This window comes from Anser brachyrhynchus (assembly GCF_964034855.1).
Source record: "Anser brachyrhynchus genome assembly, chromosome: 13".
Taxonomy (NCBI): domain Eukaryota; kingdom Metazoa; phylum Chordata; class Aves; order Anseriformes; family Anatidae; genus Anser; species Anser brachyrhynchus.
This window is the reverse complement of record NC_137708.1, coordinates 7,256,562-7,283,754: the sequence shown is the minus strand read 5'-3', so window position 1 is coordinate 7,283,754 and position 27,193 is coordinate 7,256,562. Positions and strand designations below refer to the sequence as shown.

Below are 27,193 nucleotides of genomic sequence, written 5' to 3'. Positions count from 1 at the left end.
TAGACCCTGGCACTGTTCCTATGACACCATGCCTAAGCCTGGAGAGAATAAATTGGTGGGCAGCCCAGGCCAGCCTAAGGTTGTCTGGTCATGATGTAAGACCTTCCTGCGTTTGTCTTTCATTCTTCTGCCTTGAATAGGTGGGTAAGGTTACTACTAGGTGCAAACTATAAACAGGAGGCAGTATGTAGAGTCATAATCAGTTCCCACGGCAAGTGAGACCTCGAATGGACCTGAGTCAACACAACCGCTCCAGGAACAGCCAGGCAACGAAGCAGCTCCTTGTCCTGGTTCAACCACCGCCAACCTACTTACGCACTTCCCTGGAGCACAATTTGTTCCTCCTTGGGAATGGTTATAAGAAACATAAAGCTCAGCTAAAAGTTTGTATGGGAATAAGAATCCAGCTCCAGAGCAATCATTACTACAGCGCCAATGAGCCTAATGAGCAGCAGAATACAAACAGCAACAAACATAGACGACCGAATTTACAAAGAAAAAAATAAGTTGCCTCATTTAAATGAGCAAATCACCGTTATTAAATTACCGCCTTCTCTAGATCGTGCTGAGCTGGTTTAACCACACCAAAATACACACTGTTAATATAACAAGAGTAAGTATAGGACTTTAATGAATGCTGGGTTTCTCTGAGCACTCATATCCAGCTGAGAAACGCTAACTCATGTTTTTGCTTAACCCTGACACTTGGACCCCACTTTTAAGAAAGCACAAAAGCAACTGCTGCTTTCACAAAATCAAGTCTCTGATAAGGTGTTGCAGATTCCACACCATTTCCTGAAGGGGAGATAAGGAGAGAGCATCGATACCTCGCATCCTGAGCAACGGTGACTCAGAAAATCCATCACTGGGTACAAAACACACAGATTCAGACAAACTCATCAGTTGATACTGAAAAGTAGTTCTAGGTGGGGGAGGAAAAGTATTTTAAAGTCCCACATAAACAAAGAACAAGATGTACTTAAAAATATGTATTGAATCTATGGTTACATCTTTGTCTTCCTTGATTTAAGGGCTAGACTCCTGCAGCTCAATAGGTCAGACCAGAGGTCAGACAAAAGCACTCTGGACTCTGACAGCAGCTTCTGCAAGATGCTGGATCATCACTCGTGCAGTCACACCAAGGACCAGAGGAATGTCACCCATGCTAGCAAGGACACAGACCCACAAAGAGGTTAACCTTGCTGGCACCAATAGCACAGCATGCGTGGAGGTCACTAGGACACGCGGGGGACAACCTACATGTCCGAGTGCTCCCATGTAGACAAGCACTGTGAGGGACTCCCTGCTTCTGCCCACTTAGAGCACCCATTCTCCATGGTGGGACCAGAGGGGCTGGGTGTACAGAGCTGGAAATCAGGCTGCAAATTGTGCGAGGGCTTGGAGATGCAGGGCCTGCCTTCAGTGCAAGATTTAGCTGAGGAGAGCCAGGTCTCAGCTGCCTGGGGCATTGCAAGCTGCCCGCAGCATCCCTACCTCCTAGTTGCCACTTCCCATCTGATAAGAAATAACAGCAATTTTCCTGTAGGTTTTAAAAGTTCTTCATTGAAAACTACAAAATTTGAGACAAAAGACTTCTGAAGTCTAAATCCTCTGCTACCACGGACTAACAGTTTGTAAAACTGTTATAAATGGAACCTTACCATCAAGTGCAACTTGGTTCACCTGCAGAGCTGAGGGGAAGGCTTGATTGCGTACCTAATTTAGGTCGGAGGAAACAGTTTCTATGCTAACCCTCTACGCTCGTATTTCACACCACTTTGACAATCTTAAATGTTTTCTACTGCTGCTAATACTTTTCTTCTTGGTGTTAAGCTCCATGCAAAAATTTCTGGAAAATTTCAACATGCACATCCAAAGCATATTCAAACTGAGGAAAACCTGAAAAGTGTGCATTTCTCCACGTCAAACCACCCCCAAAATATCTGCCTTTGCTTTCAACATTATTGAATGTTTTAAATCCATGAAAAAAGATGATAGGAAACATGGGCCCATGTAGTCCTCATTACTCATGTCTGCATTCGCCTGGCTCACCCATGCAGGCTTTATGTGTCAAAGGGTTCAGCTTGCAGTATACAAACTTTCCCCACCACTAATTAATTTTCCCCAACACTTCTTTTCCCCTGTGTAGTCTGCTATGTGAAAAACAAAACACGCCGCCACCAAACAAACAAACAAAAACCAAATACTTTGCCCAGTTATGCTTAGTTAAGAATAATCCAGTCTCAGAGATGATGGATGGCTTGTACAATCTTTAATATACTTGCCCTATATCATATTTTATATGATTTTGCTTTCTTCCTTTCCTTATTTCTGCTGCTTTTTTTATTCCTTTCTCTCTTTCCTCTCTTATAGCCTAGCTTTCCCCTTTGGCAATTCTCTGCTCTGTTTCCAGCCTTATTCTTATCAGTGGATTTTTCCATGGCTCATTTTTTTGGCCCCTTGAAAAAAATAAAAAACCTAATCCCCATGTCCCAGTAAGACTTTCAGACTTTGAAAGCTCCTACACCTTTGGTAGCAAGCAGCACACTTTTTGCCCATTTTCAGATATTTTCTTTAACAAGCTGAATTTTAAATAAAAATGACATTGCTTAAATGATAACGTTTCTTTCTCACACAGATGATCACGTTCCTAAGCAGTTCATCCAAAGACTTTGCAAAGGCAATTCAAGCACATCCTTTTACCTGGGGGGAAAGGACTGTTATTTCCCAGAGGCAAACACACTCTGATGTTAATTTAAACAGAGCTCATGAAAAAGTGTGCTCTGCTGTGAACAGTTAAGAATCATTAGGGCCTATACCACACAAGATTCCTAGCTATGGCAATTTTAAATTACCCCAAATGTATATGATTTGAGTTGAATATGCATGCCTGCCACCCCCACTCAAACTGAAAATGGCTTTCTTTGTAATAAATGCCTATTCTGCGTAGAGCGATTGGAAAAGAAAAGCCCTTCCCTAGCTATGGTGTCCTCTAAAGCAAGTGGGAGGAGAAAAATGTTTGTAAACTGCTCCTTTTGTTCCAAAATGTGAAATGTATTTTGTCATTTTTATCTTCAAACCTTTGTATGGGCTCTGGCAAGTTTTGAACCAGGCCTGTAAAAGGTTCTGGAAGCAGGAGGGAGCAGGTAATGAGAATGAAATCCACCCTCCCTGTTGGGGAGGGGGGAGAAGAAGAAACGTACTAAATAAAAGACTGAGAAAAGTGGACACGAAAAGAGAGGAAATGAAGGGGAAGTGACAGGAAGGAAGGGAAAGAGAAGAGCTAGTTGTAGTAAAAATTGTCACGGTATTTATAAAAAAAAAAAAAAAAAAAGAGGAGAAGAGGGGGGTATTGAAAGCTAGGGAAAATCAAGTATCTTCTCTAGTACCAATTTGGCCAGCCTGTGCCTGGGAGGCTGAAACTCTCCCTTCACTCCTCTTTGCAAGGTGAGGACCATGCTGGAGAACAGGTCTGGATGTTAAGGAATAACTGCAGCATGCTGAGGGGATTCACCTCATGCCTGTGGAAGCTGGTAGACAGAAGTCAGCAGGATCCCCTGCGATCTCAAAATCCCTCCTAAGTCCCTGAAAGCCAGCAAGAGGAGATCCTCACCTTGCCCCTACTGTCACTGGTATGGTATTTTAGCTTTCTTAACCAGCCCTTGGAAAACTCCACATGCAGTTTCTTCTTTCAACTGGCTTTAGGCTTTCTCTCGAGTTAACGAGAAACAATTTCTGAGCTACTCATCTAGAAAAGTGCCCTTCTTCAAAGCCCTTTCCAGGTGCAACGCGCAAACAGTAGCACATCCAGGTTCCTTCTTTAGATCTCACTTGTCTGCATCCAAGGACTGCTCCTGGGAGCTCTTTCAAAGGCTGAAGTGTCAGCATCAGAAAGAAGAGAGGTGTGTGGGTGTGAAGTTACTAAATGCAAAACTGTCACTCTCCTTTCATTTACAACCCTGAATATGCATGCATGCAAAAATGTAGGGCTTACATTAAAGTTTTTACTCTTGGAGCACAAAATATCAAGGAAGAAGCGACTGAAAGATAAAATGAGGCTATTCAGGTTAGAATTCTCTCTCAACTAATCTTTTATTTTTCATCAATAATTGTTTCTGTTAATGAACTCCGCCCAATTATTTCTGTTAATAAAATACCCTGAATTAGACTCTTTTATCATCCCAGGGAAGGGCACCATCACAACTGTGTTGCTGAATGGTCAATGCCAGTAACCAACAGCTGATGGATTTCTTTAGTCTCTAACCCAGCTAAAAGCTATGTAGAGAATTACCGTTGCCCAGCCCAGGAGGGCACCAGCTTAAAAAGCACCCAAGGGCCTGAGTGGGGATTAGTGGGGTGCTCACAGTAAAGGATGCTGCCTGGGCTCTGCCTGGAGAGGGACCGGGAGCTCCCTGGGTGGGAAGGATACCTGAACAGCAGCGCAGTGACAATGGGGCAGCGGTGTGCACTGCTGGGTTGAACCCACGCACACAGCAGGAGCCCTGCGCCACAGGAACAAGGACACACAGCTGACTCGGCCAGGCGCTCGGTGCCTGCACCAGCCGTCCCTAAGGCAGAAATTTGGGGAATATGCATTGCTGCTCTGCAAGCGAAGACTTTCCTCATCTCAGCTTGCACTAGCCAAGAAGGATGAAAACATATCCCATCTGATGGGAAACCTGCATTCTGCACCTTGGTCACCCCCAGGCTGTGTTTTGGCATGAGCTCTGCTGCTTGGTGGTGACACCGACGGGTCACCGGTCCGGGGGATGCCTGTCAACCAGCTCAGCGGGACATTTGCTAATGCCCGCAGGCCAGCTCGGATGCCAGGTATGACCACTAAGTTTCCATGACGTTCTGTAATAGTCGAGGCTCACCGAGCTGCTAAAACACCTGTGTGCTTGGCTGTAAATGGAAAAGAGCAGTGGGACACAGGTAAAGCACCAGTGCCCAGTGCCTGGACATCTTTAATGGATCGCCCAGCATTTAAATGGGACCTGTTACTTTTAAAGTTGCAGTTATCCTCCAGACACTTTGCAAAGTGCCTAAACTTGCAGCCATTTTCCAAATGAGGCAGGTGTTGAGTGCACTAGCAAGGACGCTGGGGAGGACAAGTGAAGATACAGAATTTCAGTGGGAGGATTTTTAGAACAGACGTGCCACCCGGTACCCAAAACTGGTGCTAAACAAATTGTGTGTGTGCACCTTGATGAATTACATTAGTGCACCTGGGTTAGCAAAGAAACACTCTCTATAACCAACAGACTAATGGTATCAGCCAAATCCCTGAAAGACAAAGTATACATGGGGTAAAAGGTTCCTTTTTTCCTTCTGCAACATATTACATTATGAAAGGATTCCTCAGATGAGATTTTCAGTATAATGCAATAAGCTATGTGTGGGGGATGGAAATTAATGAGAATGTCTTTCCTTTACAAAGAAATATAGTACTTTGATTGATCTGCTAGGTTTAAAGGAAAAGCTAAGCATTTAAAATACACACACGCACCCACATAAATGCATGCTTTCCTGCTTTCCAACCCTGGAAACAGAAATGCTGAGGGTCGATGCTGTCCTATCGGCTTTCTGCTTGTAAGACCAGGACCACAGCTGGGAAGATAAAGCACACAAATTGACTAAGGAATGATTTTGTGATTAAAATCCTTGCCTGTCTTAAACAAATCTTTGCTTGTAACTGGTGTTTAGCCTTTGCAGTAATGGTGAATATTACTAAAATGTTCCTACAATCGTTGATTACAGACATTGCTCTAACCCTGATTTTCTGCCTTCTTTACCCATTACAAGCAACAATACAGATAAGTAGAGCTCTGGCATGACATACAGCCAAAGGAGTGAACATATTCCAAACGTATCAGCTAGCTGCGTGCAGATTGCTTATTAAATACTGTTGTACAGCAGGTAGCATGGCCAAGAGCATAGATTTACAGCTTTCGTGGCCTCTGGACAAACTCAGTATTTCAATGGGACTTCTCTGTCACTTTCCCTTCTCCTTATGAGATCCTACAACACTGCGGATGTACCACAGACACTGCTCTTGGTTATAATCTCAGCAGCATCCAATGAACCAGAGATAGCCAATGAACCAATAGCCTTAACAACTACAGGGCAGTTGATCTATGGCAGAGACTCAAAAGCTGGCAGTTTCATGTGCAGTCTCTTGAATGAATCCTGTCGTCCCAGGGATGGGGTGAGCAGTTGCATTCTCTAGCATCTGATAAAGCCTAAACATTGATGGAGATCTCTCCAACCCAAGGGCATTCCTGCTTTCCTCAGGTTGGGTAAGAGCTGAGTTATGCTGCAGCCTTTCTTTCATTAGGGCCTTGAGCACCTCAGCTTTCTCTTCCTTACCCAACTGCCTTGTTTCACGACACTTGTGGGAATGTAATATCTCTGAAAACTGCATCCAGTATGCTGTATTTTGTCAGAGTTGGCTAATGGATTTTAAAGTTATTAGGAACAGAGTGAGATATATCATCTGATGGCCAGGCAGGCACATAAACAGAGAATGCACACTTAAGGAAACAAGGTCACCTTGTCTTGATATACGTCTCTCTGACACATTTTGTAAGGAACTAATCTTAAACAAATTCTCCCAAACACCTTAATTTCCTTTTGGCTGTTTGATGCTATGTTGCTGTAGCTATATTAACTTTCAGGCAAAGAGAAACAGGAAATAAGAAATGAAGAAAATAGAAGATGAAAAGAGAACATGGCAGTTTTTATCTAGCTGTTACCTGTGCTTACATAAAACCACAAATTTTGACTCACCGTGGTTTGTCCATCATCTATAATTTCCTTCTATACTAATTATTAAATGCATGCATTCTCCAAGGCTCTATAAAATACTTTTCACTGTTGTAGTACAGTAAAATATCGTAACATATCATCTGTTTGTAACAGGATTAATTACAACTGCAATTTGTACTCTCCAGATATCACATCAAAGATTTCTCTAACAGAGCACTTCATAGGAAAAATGCCTTATTTAAGGGGAGAAAAGTACATGAATGGGTGAATATAAATTGGCATCCAACCAGATGTCCTTAAGGTCCTATCACCAACACCACAAATAAAATAAAAGCAATAGCTTCTGAAATGTAAATATTCAGTGTTTTCTGCCAATCAAATTTTCTTGGGATTATTATACTGAATTTGGATGAGAGTCAGTTGAACTAATAGCAAACCTTAATATCCAAACCAAGCAAACATGATTTTAATAAGGCACGAAAATACCAATAGGTATTCAACTAATATCCACCCTCTTTGCACTGACAATGTGGAGCATAAACATGGGTCTCCAGTTCTCTCTTGCTTCACCCCTACCAGTCTTCCTGACTGTGCCAGATACACCAATTTGGCAGAGGGCTGGACTCAGACACTTGATTTTTCTTCTACTAATGCGCACAGACAGGGAGAAAAATCACTTCAGAATAACCAAGAACTTGAGAAAAGTTTCTTGCTCCACTCCACAGTGATAACAGCTCTACTGTGTATTGACCACTGCGCCCTAAGGAGGTATTTCCTTTTTCTCCAGGCTTAGATGACCGTACTTTGAACTGTTAACATGTCATGTTTGCATGTCAAGGTGTTTGCTAATTGGGATACCAGGAAATGCTAAGGACAAAAGGATCATAGTATCATCTGGGAAGAGGTTAGGTTGAGGAGTAATGGACCTTCCCAGAGCTGCTACTGTTGGAAAAGGGCTACAGTGGCTGCTGAGTGTCCATCTCTATTTCAATTGTAAACCCCTTTAATTTATTACTTGACCATAAAAATAAACCACTGGTAGGACTTGGCAGGCAAGGTTATAGCCTTGGAATGGGGTTGATGCATTCTGGATGTTTGACTGAATGATTCCTGTGACTATAACTCACAAAAAAGCTTGCGTTTTCTAAGCAGAAATACAATTCTTTACTCTGAATATACCAATTAACTCAACAAATACAGACTGATCATAAGATCAGCTTTCTCATAAGAATATCTACTAAACTAGCATTGTATGTGCACATAACTCTTTAAGCAGAATGCTCAACCTCTAACTAGCCATCGCAGAGTACTGTTCACACGCAGTCTTTCAGAGATGATACAATTAACCTTATGAGCACAATTGCCTCCTTCTAAAATGTATAGACCAATGTGAGCAATGACTGACATCTCCATATGAGCAGAAAGGGAGGGTTGAATGAATCAATAAGAAGAAATGAGTCTTGAATTGAAATTAAATTCATGCTATGAAGTTAAAACACAGAGCTAGCTTTGTGATGATTTCTATCTGAAAAAGGAAAAGAAAGAAAAAAAAAGTCAGCTGTCTTAGACCTAGGTTGAGCCTGAGCCAAAAGTTTTACATTTGGATAGAGTGAGACTTGGAGAAAAGCCCTGAGTTCTGGCACATTGCTGTTTCTATTGTCTGTTGGTTGGAGGATTTCCACCCCCCCGCCCCTGACCTCGAATTCCAGGTTCCAGTATATAATTGCACAGAGCTTCATAACCGGGCTTAAAGGTTTCAGCGTTGTCCATCCATTTATTCTGTCTATACGGAGGATTTATTTCTTATCTTTTGTATACCAGCTATGTTCCTTATCATTATGGTAAGAAACCAAATGTTTGTAGCATCAGGTTGGTAGTGATGCAAAAATATTATTTCAGAAGTCTTTTGCCAAAGAAATAAGATTTTATCAGGCTTTCAGGACCTTGAAGATTACAGAGAAATGATTTTTTTCTCTGTAGCTTTGAGAACGCACTTTTCAGGAAGGTGGAAGGAAAATACATTTATGCATTTCTTAAGTAGTTAGTAGAAACTCAAAAACTCTCTACTCATATGAGCAATTTGGGCTATTTACATATCCCCTGTATTCACTGCTGTCCTACAGAAACGGAAACTCTTATAAATTTAGTTTGAAACGCTGTGATTTGTGTTTAAGAACCACATAACCTGTAAAACCTCACAAGACTCTCTACTAACAGATCTTTAAATATGCCAAAGTAGTCAAAGGACCAAACTCTTCTTCTGTGTGTAGCCTTGCTGCAGCTGACACAGTGATGTGAGTATAGGGAAAGTACAACCTAAGGCACAGTGACTGAGACACAGAAAACATTCAATTCTAGGTTACTCAACATTTGTTTTGAGAAAGAGCAGAGATGCTCAAATTTGGTGTTTTTGTAGCAAACAGTCTCCAGACAGCTCAGTCTAATGACGACTTAATTTTACCAACATTGTTTGACTCAGAAAAAAATACAGATTGGATAATTGCTATATCAAAAAGTAAAGGCCATAACTATCACAATTACCCACATTAACTCTAATTGTTTCATAAGAGAAGCAACTGCTGTTTAGGAGACTATGAGAGCCAGAGGGAAACAAAACGGCTCAACAAAGGAAAGCTTGGAATTAATTGAGAGGGAAAAAAAACCACTTGTCTTCTTTGACTGTCATTCCTGTGATAATAAAACGAAGGTCTGCAAGCGCAGAGGGTGTGCCATTGAGTAGTAAATGAAGCTTCAACCGATGATTCATAGCCAAGCCAGGGTGACCGTACCCATCTCCTTGGTTAACAGCACAAAATTAGGTTGGTTTCCTTAGTACAAATAGGCCTAAGCCACATGCAGACCAAGCCTATCACCTTTCTCAGCTGAAAATTTCAAAATCTTCAGGGATTCAGCATAGAGAAATCACTGTATGGCCTCTAAAATTAACATTGCCTAGGCTTTGTGATAGAGATGGTGCCCTTAGCGCTACCAAATCAATGCTGTTCAGGAAGATACATTATCAGTGCAATGGCTATTGGCTGATGAGCAAGGAATACCTTCTCCCTGACACTGCTGCTGGACATAATTTTATGAAGAAAAATATTATTTATAATTTAGTTGTCAGAGCTAAAAGTTATTTATAATATATGCTTGCCTTTCTGGCATTGTTCCTCTAAGCATAGCTAAAGGAAATACAAACTATTAGTGCAACACTTAGAGAATACAGGTGTTTTGGTATCTCACTGATTAGAAATGCAAATTTGAGAAACAATTAACTAATGTGGTAGAAATCAACAATTTGTGTAAAGCTCTTTCATGCCTTTACTATCACAGCTGCAACAAATTCCCCAAGTAAAGCCTAAGGATGTCTGTGTCCAATTCTACTGCCCATGAAGCAAGCTCCCAGCGTCTCTGTCTAGAATACACATTAAATCTTTGTTTCACACAGAGGCAGCTAAAGCATAAATTAAAGTCAAGATTTTCCAAAATAGGTGAGTGAAGTTGGCTATGCTTTCATGACATCCAAAAGTGGTAACACGCATGCAATCATCCTTGCTTTTCTGTGATACCAGGAACACAGTGCCTTCCACAGAAAGGTGTCAGAAGAAAGGATGCTATGCTAACTGTTAGACCTTATCGCAGTGCTCCTGGTGCCATGATAACACTACAGAAAGAGCCTCCTGCAAACATTTCCCTGCACCCTGGAGAAATAGAGATTTTTGTACGGTCTACCAGAAAATGTTAAGTCCTAAAAAGAAATGTGCAAAAATCTACAGCCTTTGAAGAGAGGTATTTTTTATGAACAACACAACACCTGGTTCTGCACTTGCCAAACTATGTCATAGGAAACTTTCGCATTTCAGCTACCACACGAGTCAAAATGAAGACCTGGGCATCCAGTTCCAGAGAAGGCTCCAAGCCAAGGGCTCAAGTCTTGCACGCAACACTGAATAAACCCTCTGGACATCCAGGGATGGAGTCCGCTGCTCTCCCTATTCCTGATGACTGCTCCAGGCCTTGGGATCTGACTCTAAGCAAAGAGGGACTTATTTTAGTCATTGAGATTCACTAGGCTCCTAAATGCTTTGTTCATGTTTTTAAATCCCACAAATTTCATATTGCAAATCAATGGCTGTCCTGTTTAAATCCTGCAAATCTTACTCAAATAAATTATTTTTTTCCTCTGGCAGGCATTTAATTAATCTGCTTGGTTGAGTAAGGATTACTTACATGAGAAAAAGTTTGTGATATGAAGCTCATTAAACTCTTGGTTCATCAGGTGAAGGGAAAAGATCTGCACTTCGAAATGTGTCTATTCCTCTTATTAGATTTTCTTTGGCTTTTTGTTCTGTTTCAGATCATTCACTTATTTACTCTGAGCTTATTGTGCCTTCTGTCAGTGTCAATATGGCTCAGCTGGCAGCAGATGCTCCTCTAGCTTTGAGCACACTGGTGTGAAATAACGAGAATGGAATGAGAATTGATGTGAACCTTTGCCTCAAATCTGAACTGAAGCCTTAATATTTATGAAACTCTGCTTCTAATTTGTTTACCAGCTCCACAAGATATCCTCTTTTTAAAAATACAGTAGGTCTTGCAGATTAATTGGAAGCTGCCCACGCTGGAAGGGTAAGAAATAATCCACTCTTTCCAGTTTGCTAGGACCTGTTTGATAAAACATTGGGTCCTGGAGTTGTCATTCAAGGAAACACGTCCTCCCAAACCCTTTGAGGTTTGTCCATTCCCAACCCACTCAAATGCAAAGTCCCACTAATACTTGGGTTCAAGAGGAATGCTTCTGTCTCATAGCAGCCTTTTATTTACATCTGAGAATGCTCTGGAGATAAGGATGGAAGGTCTAAATTGCATACCCATTCATGTGAAAGTCAATGTCATCAGAGCAAGGAAAGGGGAAGACGCCTTGTAAAGCAGACAGCCTCTTGTGATGTGTTTCTGAATCTAGCTCTGTATGGTTTTTTAGATATGTCCCAAGGTTTTAAATGACAGAACTGTACTTCACCAATTATTATGCTTGTTTTGACCAGCTCTCCAGTGGATTTGATTTTAGAACCGTACTGCTCAATATTCACTGCTGTTTGGGCAAAATTACAAAAGTTAAAAACAATATGATACACCTGTAGCATCCACACAAAATAAAATATGAAAGGTCTTATCTGTTCAATTATTTAAACCATCCAATCTGCTGGTAAAGGCTATTATATTGGCATTATATCCAAAGGTTCCCTATTCCATTCTAAATTTCACATTCCTTTGTTAATCCTAGATTGCATAATGAAAGCAGCTCAATACAGAAATTAAGTTTCTTGATTCGATTTTTATAGAACAGATTTGTCTTCTTCCCCAGACCCTTTCTAGCTTTTCCATCCAGGAATTCAGCAGGCCTCCCTCCAAGAAGTAGCTTATATTTTAAAAAGTTGATTTCTGAAACAAACTTCAAGGACGTAACCTAAATATGACAACTATTGTGTTTAATTTCACCCTGCCTGGCTTCTGTATTACACACAATGCATATCCTGCTTTCTAGGATTTGTACGGGCTTCTTTGTTTTTGGTACCGAGAAGGCATACCATGAGGATGACATTCATGCTCTCTGCAACCGAAGCAACAGAGTTTCCCTTGGAAACCTCTTTCAGCTGTGCTGCAGCTCCCAAAAGCAACCATAAATCCCAGAATCTTGGGGATTATGACTCACTTTTTTTCTTGCCCATCGACTCCCCGCCAGTTTTGCTCATGGATGTTTTAAAAGACGCCTTTTGATTGACAACACTGCAGATACAATTTGAACTTTCAGAGTCAAGCTGGATTCTCAGTTTTCGCACCTCATCACTTGCAACAAAAGTTCTGCCAGGAAAAGGATGCTTTCAGTGGGTTTGCAAGGATGTAAATCAGCAGAAAGCAGTAAACATTTCTCTTAAGGCTGCCAAGTAGGAGCAGAACTGAATTCACTTCCTCTTAGCACTGTCGCAACTGCAGGACTACATGAAGATAAAAAGACACAAAAACGTGTTTAATAAAGTCACTCTGAGTACCCCCACACAACAGATCTATTTAGGATGCTAGCACGGTTTTGAAGGAGAGTTGTTTTGGGATCTCAACTGCCCTTTACTTCCTGTTAGCCCAGAAGCTCCCAAATTTTGTTTGCGCTAGCACTGCTGCAACAGCTAAAGCTCCCAGCCATGCCCTGGACTGTGCTTACATGGGAGCAGACGTATACAGGAACAGACGCAGGAACAAGCACACTTCTGTCTTCTCATTCAGCTTTTCTGACAGCCCACTATACCCCAAGCCCCATGCTCTCACCACAACCACATTTTTCCTGCATATCCTTAACTGGTGTTACCCAGCACTTCGGGAGATTTCTTATCAGAGCACCAGCAGCCTCTGCAAAATGAACCCAGAAAGGAAATGTCAGTGGGACCCAGAAGCAGGACAAACCAGTAAGGCTACAACTTTCTCAGGCTGTACTCATAGCCAGACAGCCCCCCAGCCAAACAGCCTCTCTCTGTTCTGGGCTAACTGCAGGTGACTATGTAAAAGTATGAGAAAAAGGGAATTTCATTTCGAGATTTTCTCAGCGCACTTCCCCAGCCTCAGCTGAGCTACGATTCAGGACATTTCTAAGTCAAACATGATATCATTCTATTCTCCCACGTGCCTGGTGACAGGACGAGGGGGAATGGGCTAAAGTTGCGACAGGGGAGTTTTAGGTTGGATGTTAGGAAGTATTTCTTTACCGAAAGGGTTATTAAGCATTGGAACGGGCTGCCCAGGGAGGTGGTGGAGTCACCATCCCTGGAGGTCTTTAAAAGACGTTTAGATGTAGAGCTTAGGGATATGGTTTAGTGGAGTACTTAGTGTTAGGTCGGAGGTTGGACTCGATGATCTTGAGGTCTCTTCCAACCTAGAGAAATCTGTGAATCTGTGAATCATTGTATTTTGCGGTGCTTTTCTTTCAGGAATTTGCCTGACTTTTTGAGCCCACCTACACAATATCATCCTCAGCATCCCATTGCCCTGAGTTCCCATCCTAACACATGCTGAGCGAAAAACACCTTCTGCAGATTTAATAAGCGTGATCCTTGATTAGTTTCTACGGAAGTTCTGAGGTTGTTTTCCAGTAGGTGTCCTGAAACGTTCTCCTTGTTGGTTTGGGGGAGTCCTCGGAGTCTGCCTTTGATTGCTCCAGCATCCTTGTTCAGATGTTCGCCTTCTGACAGGCTCTGGCAGCGAGCAGCAGGCTGCCGGCGAGGTGAGCCATCTCCTCGGCCAGCCAGGGAGCCAGTGCGATGAGGCAGAAGCTCTGCTGAGTCACCGTGACAAGAGCTGCTCATTAGCTCAATCTGCAGCACGAGAGGGAGGGGAAGCCCCTCTGGGCAGGAGATGGGAAGGCAGACAGCCTTCTAGAGGGAAAGTCAAGCATAGGAGAGAGGCTGCTATTTCATAGTGGTATTTTCTTTTAATTAAGCCGTGTTCTAAGAAAGCAGGTAAATTTGGAAACATTTCTGATTTTGAGTTTTTTTTTTTTCATACGTATCAGGGGAAAAAAGCAGTAATTCAAAACCCCACATAAATATTAATATACACATTTTGCTGGCAAACTGCAAAAGAGCCAAGCCCTGGCAGGGAGCAGGCACACGTCACCCTACAGGCACCTATGCCGCCGGCACAGACAGCCCAGTCACAAACTGCAGCATTCACAGCAAATTTAGGAGAGAAAAGCAGCACTTCTCTCGTTGGCTCTGCTGAATCATAGCAACGTAACCCGTCCTCTGGTGATCTGAATACGCGCTCCAAACTGAACACGCTGAGAACCTGGCAGTGCTCTTTTTCTCACACTTTGCAACTCACGCCGTCTGCTCAAGTCCTTATCTGCTTACAACGCTTGCTTGCCAAACATGCTTTGCAACGTGACGGTGAGGAGTTGTGAGTAGCCTGAAGTCCCGGTACTCAGTATTCCTCGTGTGCTGGCGTGGGGCCGAACCACACTGCTGGAAGCTAGCTGTGTGCAATCCAGGTGCCAAACTACCTAGCTCGGGTCCAGCTTCAAGTTCTGCCAAGGGTTTTTTTTTGGTTGATGCCAGTTTTGTGCCACTGTCACCTCAGCAAGCAGCGCAATGAACTGAAAAAATGGGCCTCGGGGGCCACGTTCCCATTGCAGCCCCATTTCTGAGCTTGCTGAGTCCCAAACTTCTGCTTTGAGCAACATCCAGTCTGATTTTTTAAAACTTTCAGTCTCTTAACTTGAGGACTTTGACATTGATTAACAAAGAGAGAGTGGATGCACTTTTAGTCTTTTACCTACTTCACCTGTATGTTATTTCTCTCACTGGACGTCGAACCTGTTCTTGTAAAAATAACAATTTCTCTGCTGATTTTTAACAGCCACTCTGTTAGGAAACCATTGCACAGGCATCTAACAGCAGGTTGGTAAGGGTCTGTGCAGCACACGCTCCTGACGCATCATTTTCTCATGCTTGGGCTCCTCTTATGATGCCTCATCTTAGAAGGTGCTGAGCACCCTCAGCTCCCACCACCCGCAGTGAGGGCAGGATGCACAGCAGCACCTCTGTGGATTTCAGACACCTTGGGGATGACTTGTAGAGAAAAGCAGCATAATAGCTTCAAGAATTTCAGCTTGCTGAATCTCTTAATAATTCTCTCATGGGAAGGCAATGCCTCCCCCCTTCTCAGCTGGAAACGGCAGGCAGTCTGTCTCCTGAAATTTGGAATCATGCTGATTCCGGCAGAAGCAAGCACCTGAACAAAACAGCTACATGCCGTCCGGCTCACAACCAACCCCAAAACCTCACAGTCAGATTTTCTGGTAACGGGCTGAGCCTGCGAGCACAGCCTGGGCCAGGCAGCAGCCACCAGGGCAGCGTTCGCAGGAGTGGTGATGCTGCACGGAGACTGATCAAGGCTTCTCCCCGGCCAGCATCCATCCCTGCGCTGTAACACCGCTGTAAGACTGAACCAAAGCGCAGATGGTTTGCATCTGCTGAGCTGCTGGCATAATTTAAAGCTGTGTCTGTAGCTGAAGGTGTCAGAAAATGTTTATCAGTATGGGCTGGTCCTGCAGCGCCCAGGAGCCTCCAGAGAGCACGCTCCTGTCTCAGCGCTGATCCCACACCTCTCCTGCCCACTTCCCACTTTGCCTTAGGGCAGGGGGCAGCCAGGGCTGTCAGCACGATGCCTCACATCCTTGCTGTGAGGACCTTGCCCGTTTCTCCAGCACAAAGCAAAGTGTCGTGATGAAAAGAAAAACGTGCTGCAGCTGCATCTAAGACCTTATCACTGAAGATACCTATATTAAGGTATATTCGGTACTTCAGCATTCATGGTAAAAAATGATTTACACTGACATGCAAATTTAACTAGATGAAGCTTTTGATTATTTCCCCTATCTCTTGGTTTGCGCTATTTTTCTGAGGTGGTGAAATGCTCTTTGCCAGTAATTCATTATAAATGCTCCAGCCATTCCCATTTGCTGCAGCAGGTCTCTGATGCTCTGCTCAGTATTAAAATATGCACAAACTTCTCTTCTCTCCAATTCACCAAAACAATTCTTGAATGACTCTGAGAATTTAATCATGTTTCACGTTTTTTGGCCATAATCAACATGCACAATTCATACAGTATTTAATTTACGTGCAGGTAACAAACATATGACAATCTATTTATCATCAGAGGACAATGATAACTGAATGCTGTCTTAGAGTAAATTATGTGTATAATACCCCGCACATAATTTTATTGAAGTGCTCCTTATAAACCCATGCTAACTCTACTGAGTGCATCAGACAAGAAATGGCAAAATTAAGTCAGGTACAGAAGCTCTATTAACTCAAACGTATTGGGCATTGTAACAAAGCTAACAAAGGAAGCATAAACATCTCCATGGAGTACATTTCCTAATGCCCATCCTACAAAAAGCTGAATGCCCTGAATTCCCAACAGATGAGCTGAAAGGCTGTTGGAGGGAGGGCAGACTGGATTCTGTCACACTTCCTCAGGGCAAAGGGCTGCTCGGAGACAGGGGCTCTGTCAACCTTAGCGAGCAGTCGCAGTGCAGTCCTGAGGGAGGAGATGGTAAAGCTGGTGCTTCGGACCCAACATGCAGATCCCAGGCACTCAAGGGGCTGCTTCAGGTGAGCAGTTGTGTGTCCTGGGGACTGGAGAGCTGGCAGCAGCAGAAGTGCACTGTGTCTGCCCCCATCTGCCCCCGAGGGCTTTGCTCAGCCCAGGGATGAGATGGGGAAAGGCTTTGTCCCACTGCCCCCATCCCTGGAGCACTGCTGGGGAACCAGGCATTTCAGGCGGCCCTTGTCCACACAAGGGGGAAAAGGGAAAGGCTGGGAAAGGGAAAGCCAAACTGGGGACTCCTTGAACCCACACTCTCCCCTACACCTGTCTGCCTGACCCAGCTGGGAGAAGCTACAAGCTTACTCACGTATGACACTATTAAACCAGACACTTGGGCAAATCACAGGGTGAGGTGAAAAACACACTCTCGTCACAAGCTGAGTGGCACAGGCCCTGAGACCGGCCAGAAAGATGCAATGAACAGCACATCTATTTAATTTTACTTTTTGTCATGATGTATACAGGCTAAACAAGAACACAATTACATAAGCTGAAATACTGTATAGGAGAAATGTGCACCTCACAGAAAATCATTTAAAGATTTAAATGAAATAATGAAATAAACTCTGATGCGATAGTTTCTGGAAAATATGCAGATAGTTTTTCTTAGGCTATTCTTTGAAATTTCCTATGATACGGGTTATGTTTCAACCTATGCAGAATTCAAACAGCACACTCAATTCTTTTCACCTAGTGCATATATGCCTTCCCTTTAATGAACTTCTCTCAGCTGCTGCTCTGTATCACCGTGAGCCTTTTCTGTCAAATCACAATCACTTTAATGAGAAAGCAGTAACTCTAGGACTACGTCTGACAAACAGATCCTTAAAATATTTTTCACTCTTTTGTGCAAGACAATGAAAAAAAAGGAAAAAAAACCACAAGAAATTCATAGGGTATGAAGCCAGAAAAACCTCAAGCTTAGCATATATTGTGGTCTTCTGAAAGATTTTCTTTCTATGAACATTTTTTCTTTCTATGAACAACCACATAAGATAAAATAAAAGCCATCCTAAAATACAAAAGGGCGTGATTCATTAAAGTGGTTACGTAAGATGACAGTGCCATAACACCGTTTAAGTCACCTTACAACAGCATGACAGTGGTGTAAGGAGGGGTAAATTAAAACCTGTGCTTTCATTTTCAAGGGATGCCCAAGTATCAAACAGCAGGAAGGGTTACGGCTTCAATAGCTCCCAAGGTCCCAACAAGGAAAATCATAAGGGTGAGTTCAACTTGGGAGATGTAGCCAACACAGTTCCCCTTGACTTTGGCAGGAAAAACGCTAGAGAAAAAAAAAATTGAAATGGGATGTTATTCTATGATATGAAGGCACGTTTTCCAGCCAGTGTGGAGGAGAGGCATGCACTGCTTGGAGCGGCATGAGCAGTCACACAGCCAAGGTCACTTCCCTTCTCTGTACTCACAGAATTGTAATGCATCTCTTATATATGTATTTTAATATATATACATAAATATATATATGTGTGTGTGTGTGTATATATATTTTTCTTAGCTGAGTTGCTGTCTTGTCCCTGAGGAGCTTTTATCATTACATTAAAGATCTTATTTTTGCTCTAACTGACAGACGCCGCAAACTATCTATGAAACCTGGCAGCCAACTACAGATATCTGTTCTCTGCAGATTTATTATACTTCAGTGATCCCCTCATGGAGCAAATTCACCTCATTCTTGAGTATAGTCACTGGATCAGAAGTAAGCCACACTGCAGATTGCCTTTGAGGACAGACACCTGAATCACTGTCCTGAGACTGCTGGGGGAAAGGGGCGAGGCCAAAGGCAGAACTCATCAAATTGGCAAACTGCATCCACAGATATTCTCTATCTGCCACCAACTGTAACGCATCGTGGCCAGGACATATTTTCTACATATGCAGGATACCCAGAATCACCTCAGTCAATTCTGTTGCTGCACAGTTCAAAACTAAAAAATATACCACAAGGAACAGAGCACAAGAATTCACTACAATCTGTCAAAGGAAAAGGAGCTGTGATTTAGCAATGTGGTTTAGTGCAAGATACACATGGAAACGGGACACCTGGTATATCAGTCCTGATGCCTACGTTTTCCTGGGTGAGTATGGGAAAGCACTTAGCTGAGCCTCCGTTTATCCTCGGTAAGCCAGATGACTTATTTACCTATCTACCAGTGGGGTAATTGCCAGGGACTTAATGGCCTCTTTATCAGGCGCAGTGTTTTGGAGGTGTTTCAGGCTGAAAGGCACTATTGAGAGCGAGGCACAGACAGTGGCACAGGGCAAGGAACAGGCACAGCATGTTAGCGGGGTGTTTTTCAAGTGGTTTGTCAAACGAATCTGTAACCTCCTGAAGGAAACCTTGCAGACACAAACACAACTGAAGCTTTAGAGTTGCAATAAAACTGAAAGCATGCGATCATGACATAGACCGCAGTATCGTCTCTCCCTATTACATTGTATCATCAATGCTAATTTGATTTCTCTCTGAAAACGGTGCAACTATCCATTATAGTTATCCACAATTGTAGTCCCTTTCTATTTTTCCCTGTGTTCTTGCTTCAAGAGTTTGTCAGTGTTTTATGGGAGTTTTGCTGCTGATCAATCCCGTGTTGCCATCTGCCTGCTCCTGACAAATCCCGTTCAGGAACACCTCCCTGTAGGGGCTTGGAAAGCCTCAGGATGTGTAGACGGATGTCATTTACTTGAGCTAATCTTTTCCCCAGGCTCCCTGTTGGCATCCCTTGAACAGGTGAGTGTTCAGCTGGTATAAATCAGCTGAGCTCTCTTGGGACTCATTTACATCAACCAAGAATCCAGCCCAAAATATAGAGCTAATTTCTCAGGTAACAGACTGTCAGGCTGTATGCCTTGCTGAAAAGACCATTATCAGCAAAGGAAGGGCTAGAACCACTTAAAACGTGGTGCTGGAACTGCAATTCTGGCAACCTGTTCACATAGCAGGTGAAGGAGGCAGCAGAGGCTCCTCACCAGCCCCTGTCCATTCCCAGGGACATCAACAGAGCTGCGAGCTAGGTTTTGCCTTTCAAGCCAAGAGAGTGCCTAGCAATTATTGTAAAATAATAATAATAAAAAAAAACACAACCCAAACAGAAGTCACCAGGTGATAAAACCAAGATTACTGAGAATTTGAGTGGAAGCTTTATTTGGAAAAGTAGTTTCACATTAAATGAATGCCTGTCTTTGTGAAAGAGCATTTAAAAATATGAATTTGGGACACAGCAACACTACAGTTGTCTTATTAGGGCCTTGTCAAGCCTATCAGGTTCAAGAAGAATATATGAATAAATACAGGAAAATATAGCTGCCTAATAAAGAAACAAGAACGACCATTATTAATACGGGGAAAATAGAGGGATGTCACCAGCTAATTTTGCAATAGCATTAAGTTCACAGATAATAAAGGATTCAGTGAAGACACCGTTCATGGTAACATATGAGAACACAAAAAGAACTACCTCTAACCAATGCAAATATCAACAACGACAACCCAAATGAGTCTCTGAGGTCAGCCTAAGATGCCTACATGCTCATCAAACTAAAAGCTGGACTTCATCAAAAAAAGTGTTACATTCTGCTACAACCTCCGCCCATCTAGGGATACTGGAAGTGATGGTCCCTTTGTCTTTATGTCTCAAAGTGAGGAGTTACTACTGCATTGTAGGTCTGAATTTGTCTGTATCCCATTTTCTTCATAATGGCAAATTTTTTTTATCTTTGCAAAAATAGATCTGACTCTTCCAGCATATATCTTGCAAAGAAAGATCTGCTCTACTCAAACCCAGCACATTCACTGTGCACAACGACAGAATTTCACTTTATTGTACAAATCACTCTGTCCTACCCCAACCCACAATTCAAGAGGTAACATTCACAGAGGCAGAACGGAGCCGGCAGAAGCCCGCACGGCACAGAGTGCTATCGGTGAGGGGGCAACCAGAAAGAAGCACGGCTGAGGATGCTAATGTAAATGAGAGCACACAGTGCAGTCAAAGGTACATTTGCAGTGCAAATGTAAATGGTACTGCGCAGTCAAAGGACCGTGACTACACAGGATTAAGGGGGCTTTGCATGATCTGGCTGTGTGGCTACAGCCCCACAAACGGATCTGTGGATTAACCACGTTGAGCAAATAGCCAGAGCAAAAAGGGAAGTGGAGTATGATGCCGCTCACTGAAATTTTACTTTGTCCCAAAGCATATCCACCTCTAATTTGCTTTTGCAGATACAAGAGGAAAAATACGCAAAGCTCGCCCCTTGTCCCAGCTGTCAGGATTCCAAAACAAATGAGAGATTTGAATACGTTTATTTAATTGTTATCAGTATTAAAGGCACCTTAAGGGAATTGTTCTTAAAAGAGAATAATTTGTGGTAGATAATAAATTACATTTTCTTCTATTTCCTTCCCTGGGAAAAATCTATTAAGACTTTATAATTAAAACACCTAAACATGGTTCGGCTAAATGTTTTTAATTGAAAAATGGTCTATTTTTAAAAACGTCTTTTTTTTTTTATTCATGAAAATAGTGTTTGCTCTCTTGAGAAACGTCAAGGGAAATTATTAACTGACATTCTTGATCAAAACTGCTAAATGAAACATTTCTTTACCTGTGCAGAATCTTGAAGCCCTAAGACTTTAACACTTAATTCCATTTCTATTTGAAAACTCTGGCCAAACAAAAAAAAAATTACTTTCTCTAATCCCTTTTAATAACAGCAATACAGATTATTTTGGAAGATATAAAACATGTTCAGGCATGTGTGTGATTCACCAAGTTGTCCTTTTTCCTCTCTACCCCTCACAGATTAGAGTAATCAATCCCCAGTGACCAAGGGAGAGCCTCATGTCTGTTTTTGTGGGTTTTGTTCTTTTTAAAAAAATATTATTTATTTCAACTTCAGGATCATTAGTTTGGATCAAAGGCACCACAATTTGATTCCATACATTTGCATGTATTTATAATGGAAAAAAAAAAAAAAAAAGCTAAACCAGAATATCACCACTTCATTTAATTCACTGTCAAATCCTATCACTATAGGTTATAATTGGATTCTTTGGAACAACAACTTATTCATTTATAAAGATCAGCATTTAAGTGAGAGCAAAAATTCATATGTTTACTTACTGATGTGTATAGGTATCCTTCACTGTTCATTGCCAGATACAATTTTGTTTGAACCCCCTGAATCGCCACCACTCGTAAACCCACAGGTATGAGGTTAAACAAAGCTAGGAGAGAAAGCATATGGAAAGCAAAATTAATCCTTTAAAGTATGCAGATTAGATAGAGAATTAAGCCATAATTACTAGAACCAAATAAAACATGTCCATTCATGCATATATTAATTTCTGTGAGCGCTACAGAACAATACTGCTACTTTGTCTTATATAGACATGTCTACCAATAGCTCAGAAATTACCTACAGAGGATGATCAGCATATTTGTCCCCTCCTGAAGATGGTAAATTGGATGTACTGAGAGATGAAATAACTCATCTGCCTCACGAGCAGAACTCAGATACTGCTGGAATTGAACAAAATTTAATTTTATTTAATCTAATTTAATTTAATTTAATTTTTTCTGGTAATAAATGGGGGGGGGGGGGAAGACACCCCAAATTTTTCAAGATGATCTTTTTTTTTTTTTTCTTAAATTAAGATCAAATTCTGTAAATGTTTTTTGAACAAAAAGGAGAAGCAAGACGAAACTCAGAAAAGTTAAAACACTTCATTAACATCCCAAAACGCCTTGGTTTAGTTTGGTCTTTTTGAGAGGAGAATGGTTTTGAATAAACAGGGATAAATAACCTCAAAATTCAACGACATGATAGAATATTCTTTAGATCAAGCCCTCAATCTGTCTCTTCAAAGTTGAGCTGCTTTGAGTGTTCTGCTCACATTTATGCTTGTATACACACTAATAGTGGCAGTATTTATAAGCAGAGAAACCTCTCTTCAAAAAAAAAAAAAAATACTGGTTTGTAAAGTGGCAAATTAATAAAATAAGCAAAGTTCTGCAAATGCTTAGATTCTTAACTGTGTTAAAAGTGAACACAAGTAATAATGAGTTGAATATTGTGTTCTGTGTTTCATATGGTGGTCACGGCACCGAGCCTGCCGGCGTTCAAGCAGCGTTTGGACGGTGCTCTCAGACATAGGGTCTGATTTTTGTGTGGTCCTGCGCAGACCCAGGAGTTGGACTCGATGAGCTTGGTGGGTCCCTTCCAACTCGTGATATTCTATGACATGTAGGATTAAAATAAAAAGGAGAAGTTAAGAAAAATTTCAAGGACTGTTATCAGAACCCAAAACATCTCCTTCCAGACTGCTGCGTAAGTGCAGAGTTAGGGTGATGCAATGCCAAACTGGCTCTTATTTCCAATGGTCTATTATTTGGCTATAGAACTCCAGCCTGCTTCAGGCTGAACTTTGGTATTTAAGGGCACTACATGAAGCCAATTTAAAACTGAATTATGAATTTGAAATATTTTTATTATTTTCCAAAAGAATTACGACCCATTATAAATACTTTTTTCAGCCTGGCAACCCTGATAATTGTCATATTTAATTAAAAGAAAATTCATAGCCTGCCCGTGTTTAGTACAGATCCTTAATTCTGGGTGTGGGGTTGTCAAAAATGTATCAAAACAGGAAAGCACAAATATATGCATGTCCTACCTCGATAAAGGCATAGCCAGAAGTTAATACTATGCCCTGGGGATGAAGAGCTAATTTCTGGTGAAAACACTCTCTGCTCAGTCAACCAGTTGGACCTCCCTGTGCTGCCCTGGGTTTACCGGAGAATCTCAGCCCCACGGGGCAGTGAAGATGGGGTGCCATGGTGAAAAAGGGGTACCACGGGCCCCTGGAGGACGGAGCCTGCCTGGCTGTCCTGGCACATGACAAACTACGGTTGCTCTGCTCTGAGCTCAGGGCGCCTTTGAGCACTGAATTTCCTACCCTCTGCTTTTTCTACAATGGTTGTATGTAGCAGACCAGGTGGAAATATGCAGAACTAATAAATGCAGGAGATCTTAAAGACACATCTATGTTTTTCTTTCCCCTTCGTATACACAAATGTACATGCAGACACACACAGGCACACAGCCCCTACTCACACTCGCCTGCAAGCACAAAATCAGCAGAAATGGCTCTCTCTTCACTAAAACAAAATCTCTTAGTTCTGTGCAGTTTTTAGCAAACAAAATGTAGACATTCACTAAGGAAAATGCTCAGCTATGGATTTCTCATTCTTTCTATCAAATGCTTGAATTTATCTGTGGGAGAAAATATTCCATCTGACTCAGAGAACACTCCCTAGGAGAGCCCAGTTTTGCAGTTCAACCCTCAACAAGCAGCATCTGATCTCCATTTATGCAGGAGAGCACAACTTAAAGCTCAGTATCCAAGCAGAACCTGGAGATCTCTTTAAAGATGCTCTTTTAAATGGTGTTTTTATGAGCAGGACAAGCAAGAGTATAAGTATGGGCTGTACTGCAAATAGTGCTACCAACCTGCCAGTAGATCAGCTGAGGACAGGGCAAAGCCTAGGTCAGTCAAGAAGATAGAGCTTGCAGCCACAAGGCACCAAGATAGGCTTTACTGAGCAATTCTTGGCTGTGCTGCGCTTGGCAAAGTGAGCAGAGACAGGATGCTGAGCGAGGGCTGGGGGACTTGCTGCGCCGGGTGCTCAGCTGCTCTCCTCCGCAGCTGAGCATGTTTTCCTGCCATAAACGTACGTGCTCTATTTTGAGGCAAGGCGAGGGGTGGGCACGCTCAGAAGCTGGTGTAGATGCTGGTGGGATTGGCAGCTGCTAGGGCACAGACTATGGGAAGTTGCAAAAACGGCTGCTGGGGGAGTAACGCTGTCTCTGCATCATGGCCAAGAGCAGAGCTGCGCAGCATCCTTCTCCATGAGCACCCACCGCCACAGGCAACAGGCATGAGAATCTACCACGTTTCTAGTAGTTGACCCTCATGGGGGTGGATAGGACGGAAAGAGGGGCAACAAAACCATGGGAAAATAAATTGGTTGCTACTATGATCAGTTTGCATTAGCATGAAACAATGCAGTTATGCGCATCCTAGCCTTTTCCTATTACATTTGCACTGTGCAAAATAATGACATAATATCCATCGTAATGAAAAACGTGGTGATGCCTACGGGAGAGATGATCTTTGCTACAGCCATTGTGCAATACAAGCTGACAGAGAATCAGAGCTGCAAAATAGAGGCAGTGGGTCACAGCTGGATTTATTAACATATACATTGCTGTGACATCTACGTCGTCCTTGGCTTGGCCACCTGGACTTTCATATACCTTCAGCAGGGTGTTGCTTCCTGTATTTCCCTACTATATAAGTCCTCAAATCTCTTTGTCTTGCCAAAACTGGGGAATAAATTCTGCCTTGATTTAAAACCTTACCCTATTTAACACGTTAAATGAGGCAGAATCTGGTTCTCAGCCAGGAAATCCCTTCCACGAGGCACTTCCTCAAATTACATGGACTCTTGGCTAAAAATGAGGTCTGGTGAGCTCTACAGCTCCTCACCCCTATGTTTCACTTCTTGCCTACACTGTGCTCCAAAATCTGAGCTTTCTTTTAAACTCCTTGCAGTTGTGGATGCGACCTTGTTTTTGTGAACCATGTGTGAAACAGTGGGTTTGCAGAGATCGAAATAATTGCTTGGAAGTCAGGAGCCAAAGGACACCCTCAGGCAAACTTCCCACTAGCTCTCAGTAGCAAATGATGGCGAAGGTGGATTCCTGGGCCCAGGCTGTCTGGAGCCTGAAACAGGGGACACGAGCTCTCCCTATCCCTGCAATGAATGCGGAAGGCAAATGCTGACATTGAAACAAGGAGACCAGGCAGACTACCACTTTAGTTTGCTCTAAAAGTTGCAGTTGCAGAGCCCCAACGCTGTGCAGCCACTTTGCTGGCCACAGCTGAATTTGAGGCTGTTCCCCTTGTTAAGGGGAGTTTTAATTATCTCACTACAGTGCAATGCAAATGGTCAGAGAGCAAATGTTTGGTGAAGATGACAAAAGAGAACGGCAATGACATTCTTTAGGGATGCAAAGAAGAAGAGAACGAAGCAGAGCAGGGGTCCTCTTCGACGTGGAAGAGGCTACAGCTTCTGTGGCTCTCCTGTGGTGCACAGAGATGGGGCACAGGAGAGATCTCTCTCCAGAAATCAGAAGAAATTATTTTAGAGGGCCTGATCCACCTAATATTCACTTGAGCAAGGATTTAGGGGAAGCCCATTATGTGGTCTCTGATCCCCAGCAAAAATCAGTCTCTCTTAAAAATGTCACTGAAAAAATGTTGCCATTAGAATAAGTTCAGGACTACAGGACATTCAGGTCTATACATTTATCTTACAAAAAAAAAAAGAGGAATATATGCAAAAGCATGTGTTTTTTAATGACAAAAACTCTCCTATGTTTGAACACTTGGATATTGCAGCCCAGCTGCCACCATTTCTGGGCACCATCATGTTTAAGTGCTCAGCATTTTGGAAGGCTAGTGTCCAGAAACCAGAGTTTTATATGATTTGCTTTGTAATCTGTCAAGTTATGGTAAATCTAAGGACACAATGAAAATAAAAATATCTTAGAACTACACACATCCATATGAATGTCAAAAGGACAGGTTGCCATAAATTTTATCTCATTTAGAGTGTTAGAATCCCTACGAGAGGAATTCCAAGTAAAATATTTGAATGAAAAATCCTTCCAAAAATAAGATGTAATTTCACATATTTACTCTGGTACATTAGAAGTTTATAACAATATCATGCACTGATGGAGAAAGTCAGGTTTGCCTATATTTTCTTCTTTTCATTTTTATTTTTAAAGATGATTACCGAATTACCCTGAAATCCTGAACCATCTGTACTGATCAGAAGAGTTTTAAAATCATAAATATCAAATAATTCACTTGGAAGAAAATCAGTATTTATGATCCATAAGGGTCACTCTTAGTGTAGATTTTGTGCCTACACAGAGGAGAACTCAGTAAAATGGCAGAATCCTCTCAGCACTGCACCGATCTGGTCTTTGTGCCACCTTCTCCATGAGCGCGGACCTGGAGCCAGACCTCGGGTGTCCCTACGGACGCTATGCTTGTGCTCTGCCCTAGGGCCAGCACCTTCAGTGGCTGCAGAGGAGCCCTCCCGCAGCGTAAGAGGTTCCTTCTGTCACTCAGAAGCAAATACAGGGATGTAAAAGGATTAAAGAG

General features: G+C 42.3%; 1 protein-coding gene across 13 annotated transcripts in view; it reads right to left on the bottom strand.

Annotated features, from left to right (window-relative positions):
- FGF13 (fibroblast growth factor 13) overlaps window positions 1-27,193 on the bottom strand; it is a 298,390-nt gene that overhangs the window by 29,894 nt on the left and 241,303 nt on the right. For all 13 annotated transcript variants that reach the window (XM_080553651.1, XM_080553653.1, XM_080553645.1 and 10 more), the window contains one exon: window positions 22,077-22,180. In XM_080553651.1, coding sequence (XP_080409777.1) covers window positions 22,077-22,180 — 104 coding nt within the window. The remainder of the gene's footprint in view (window positions 1-22,076; window positions 22,181-27,193) is intronic.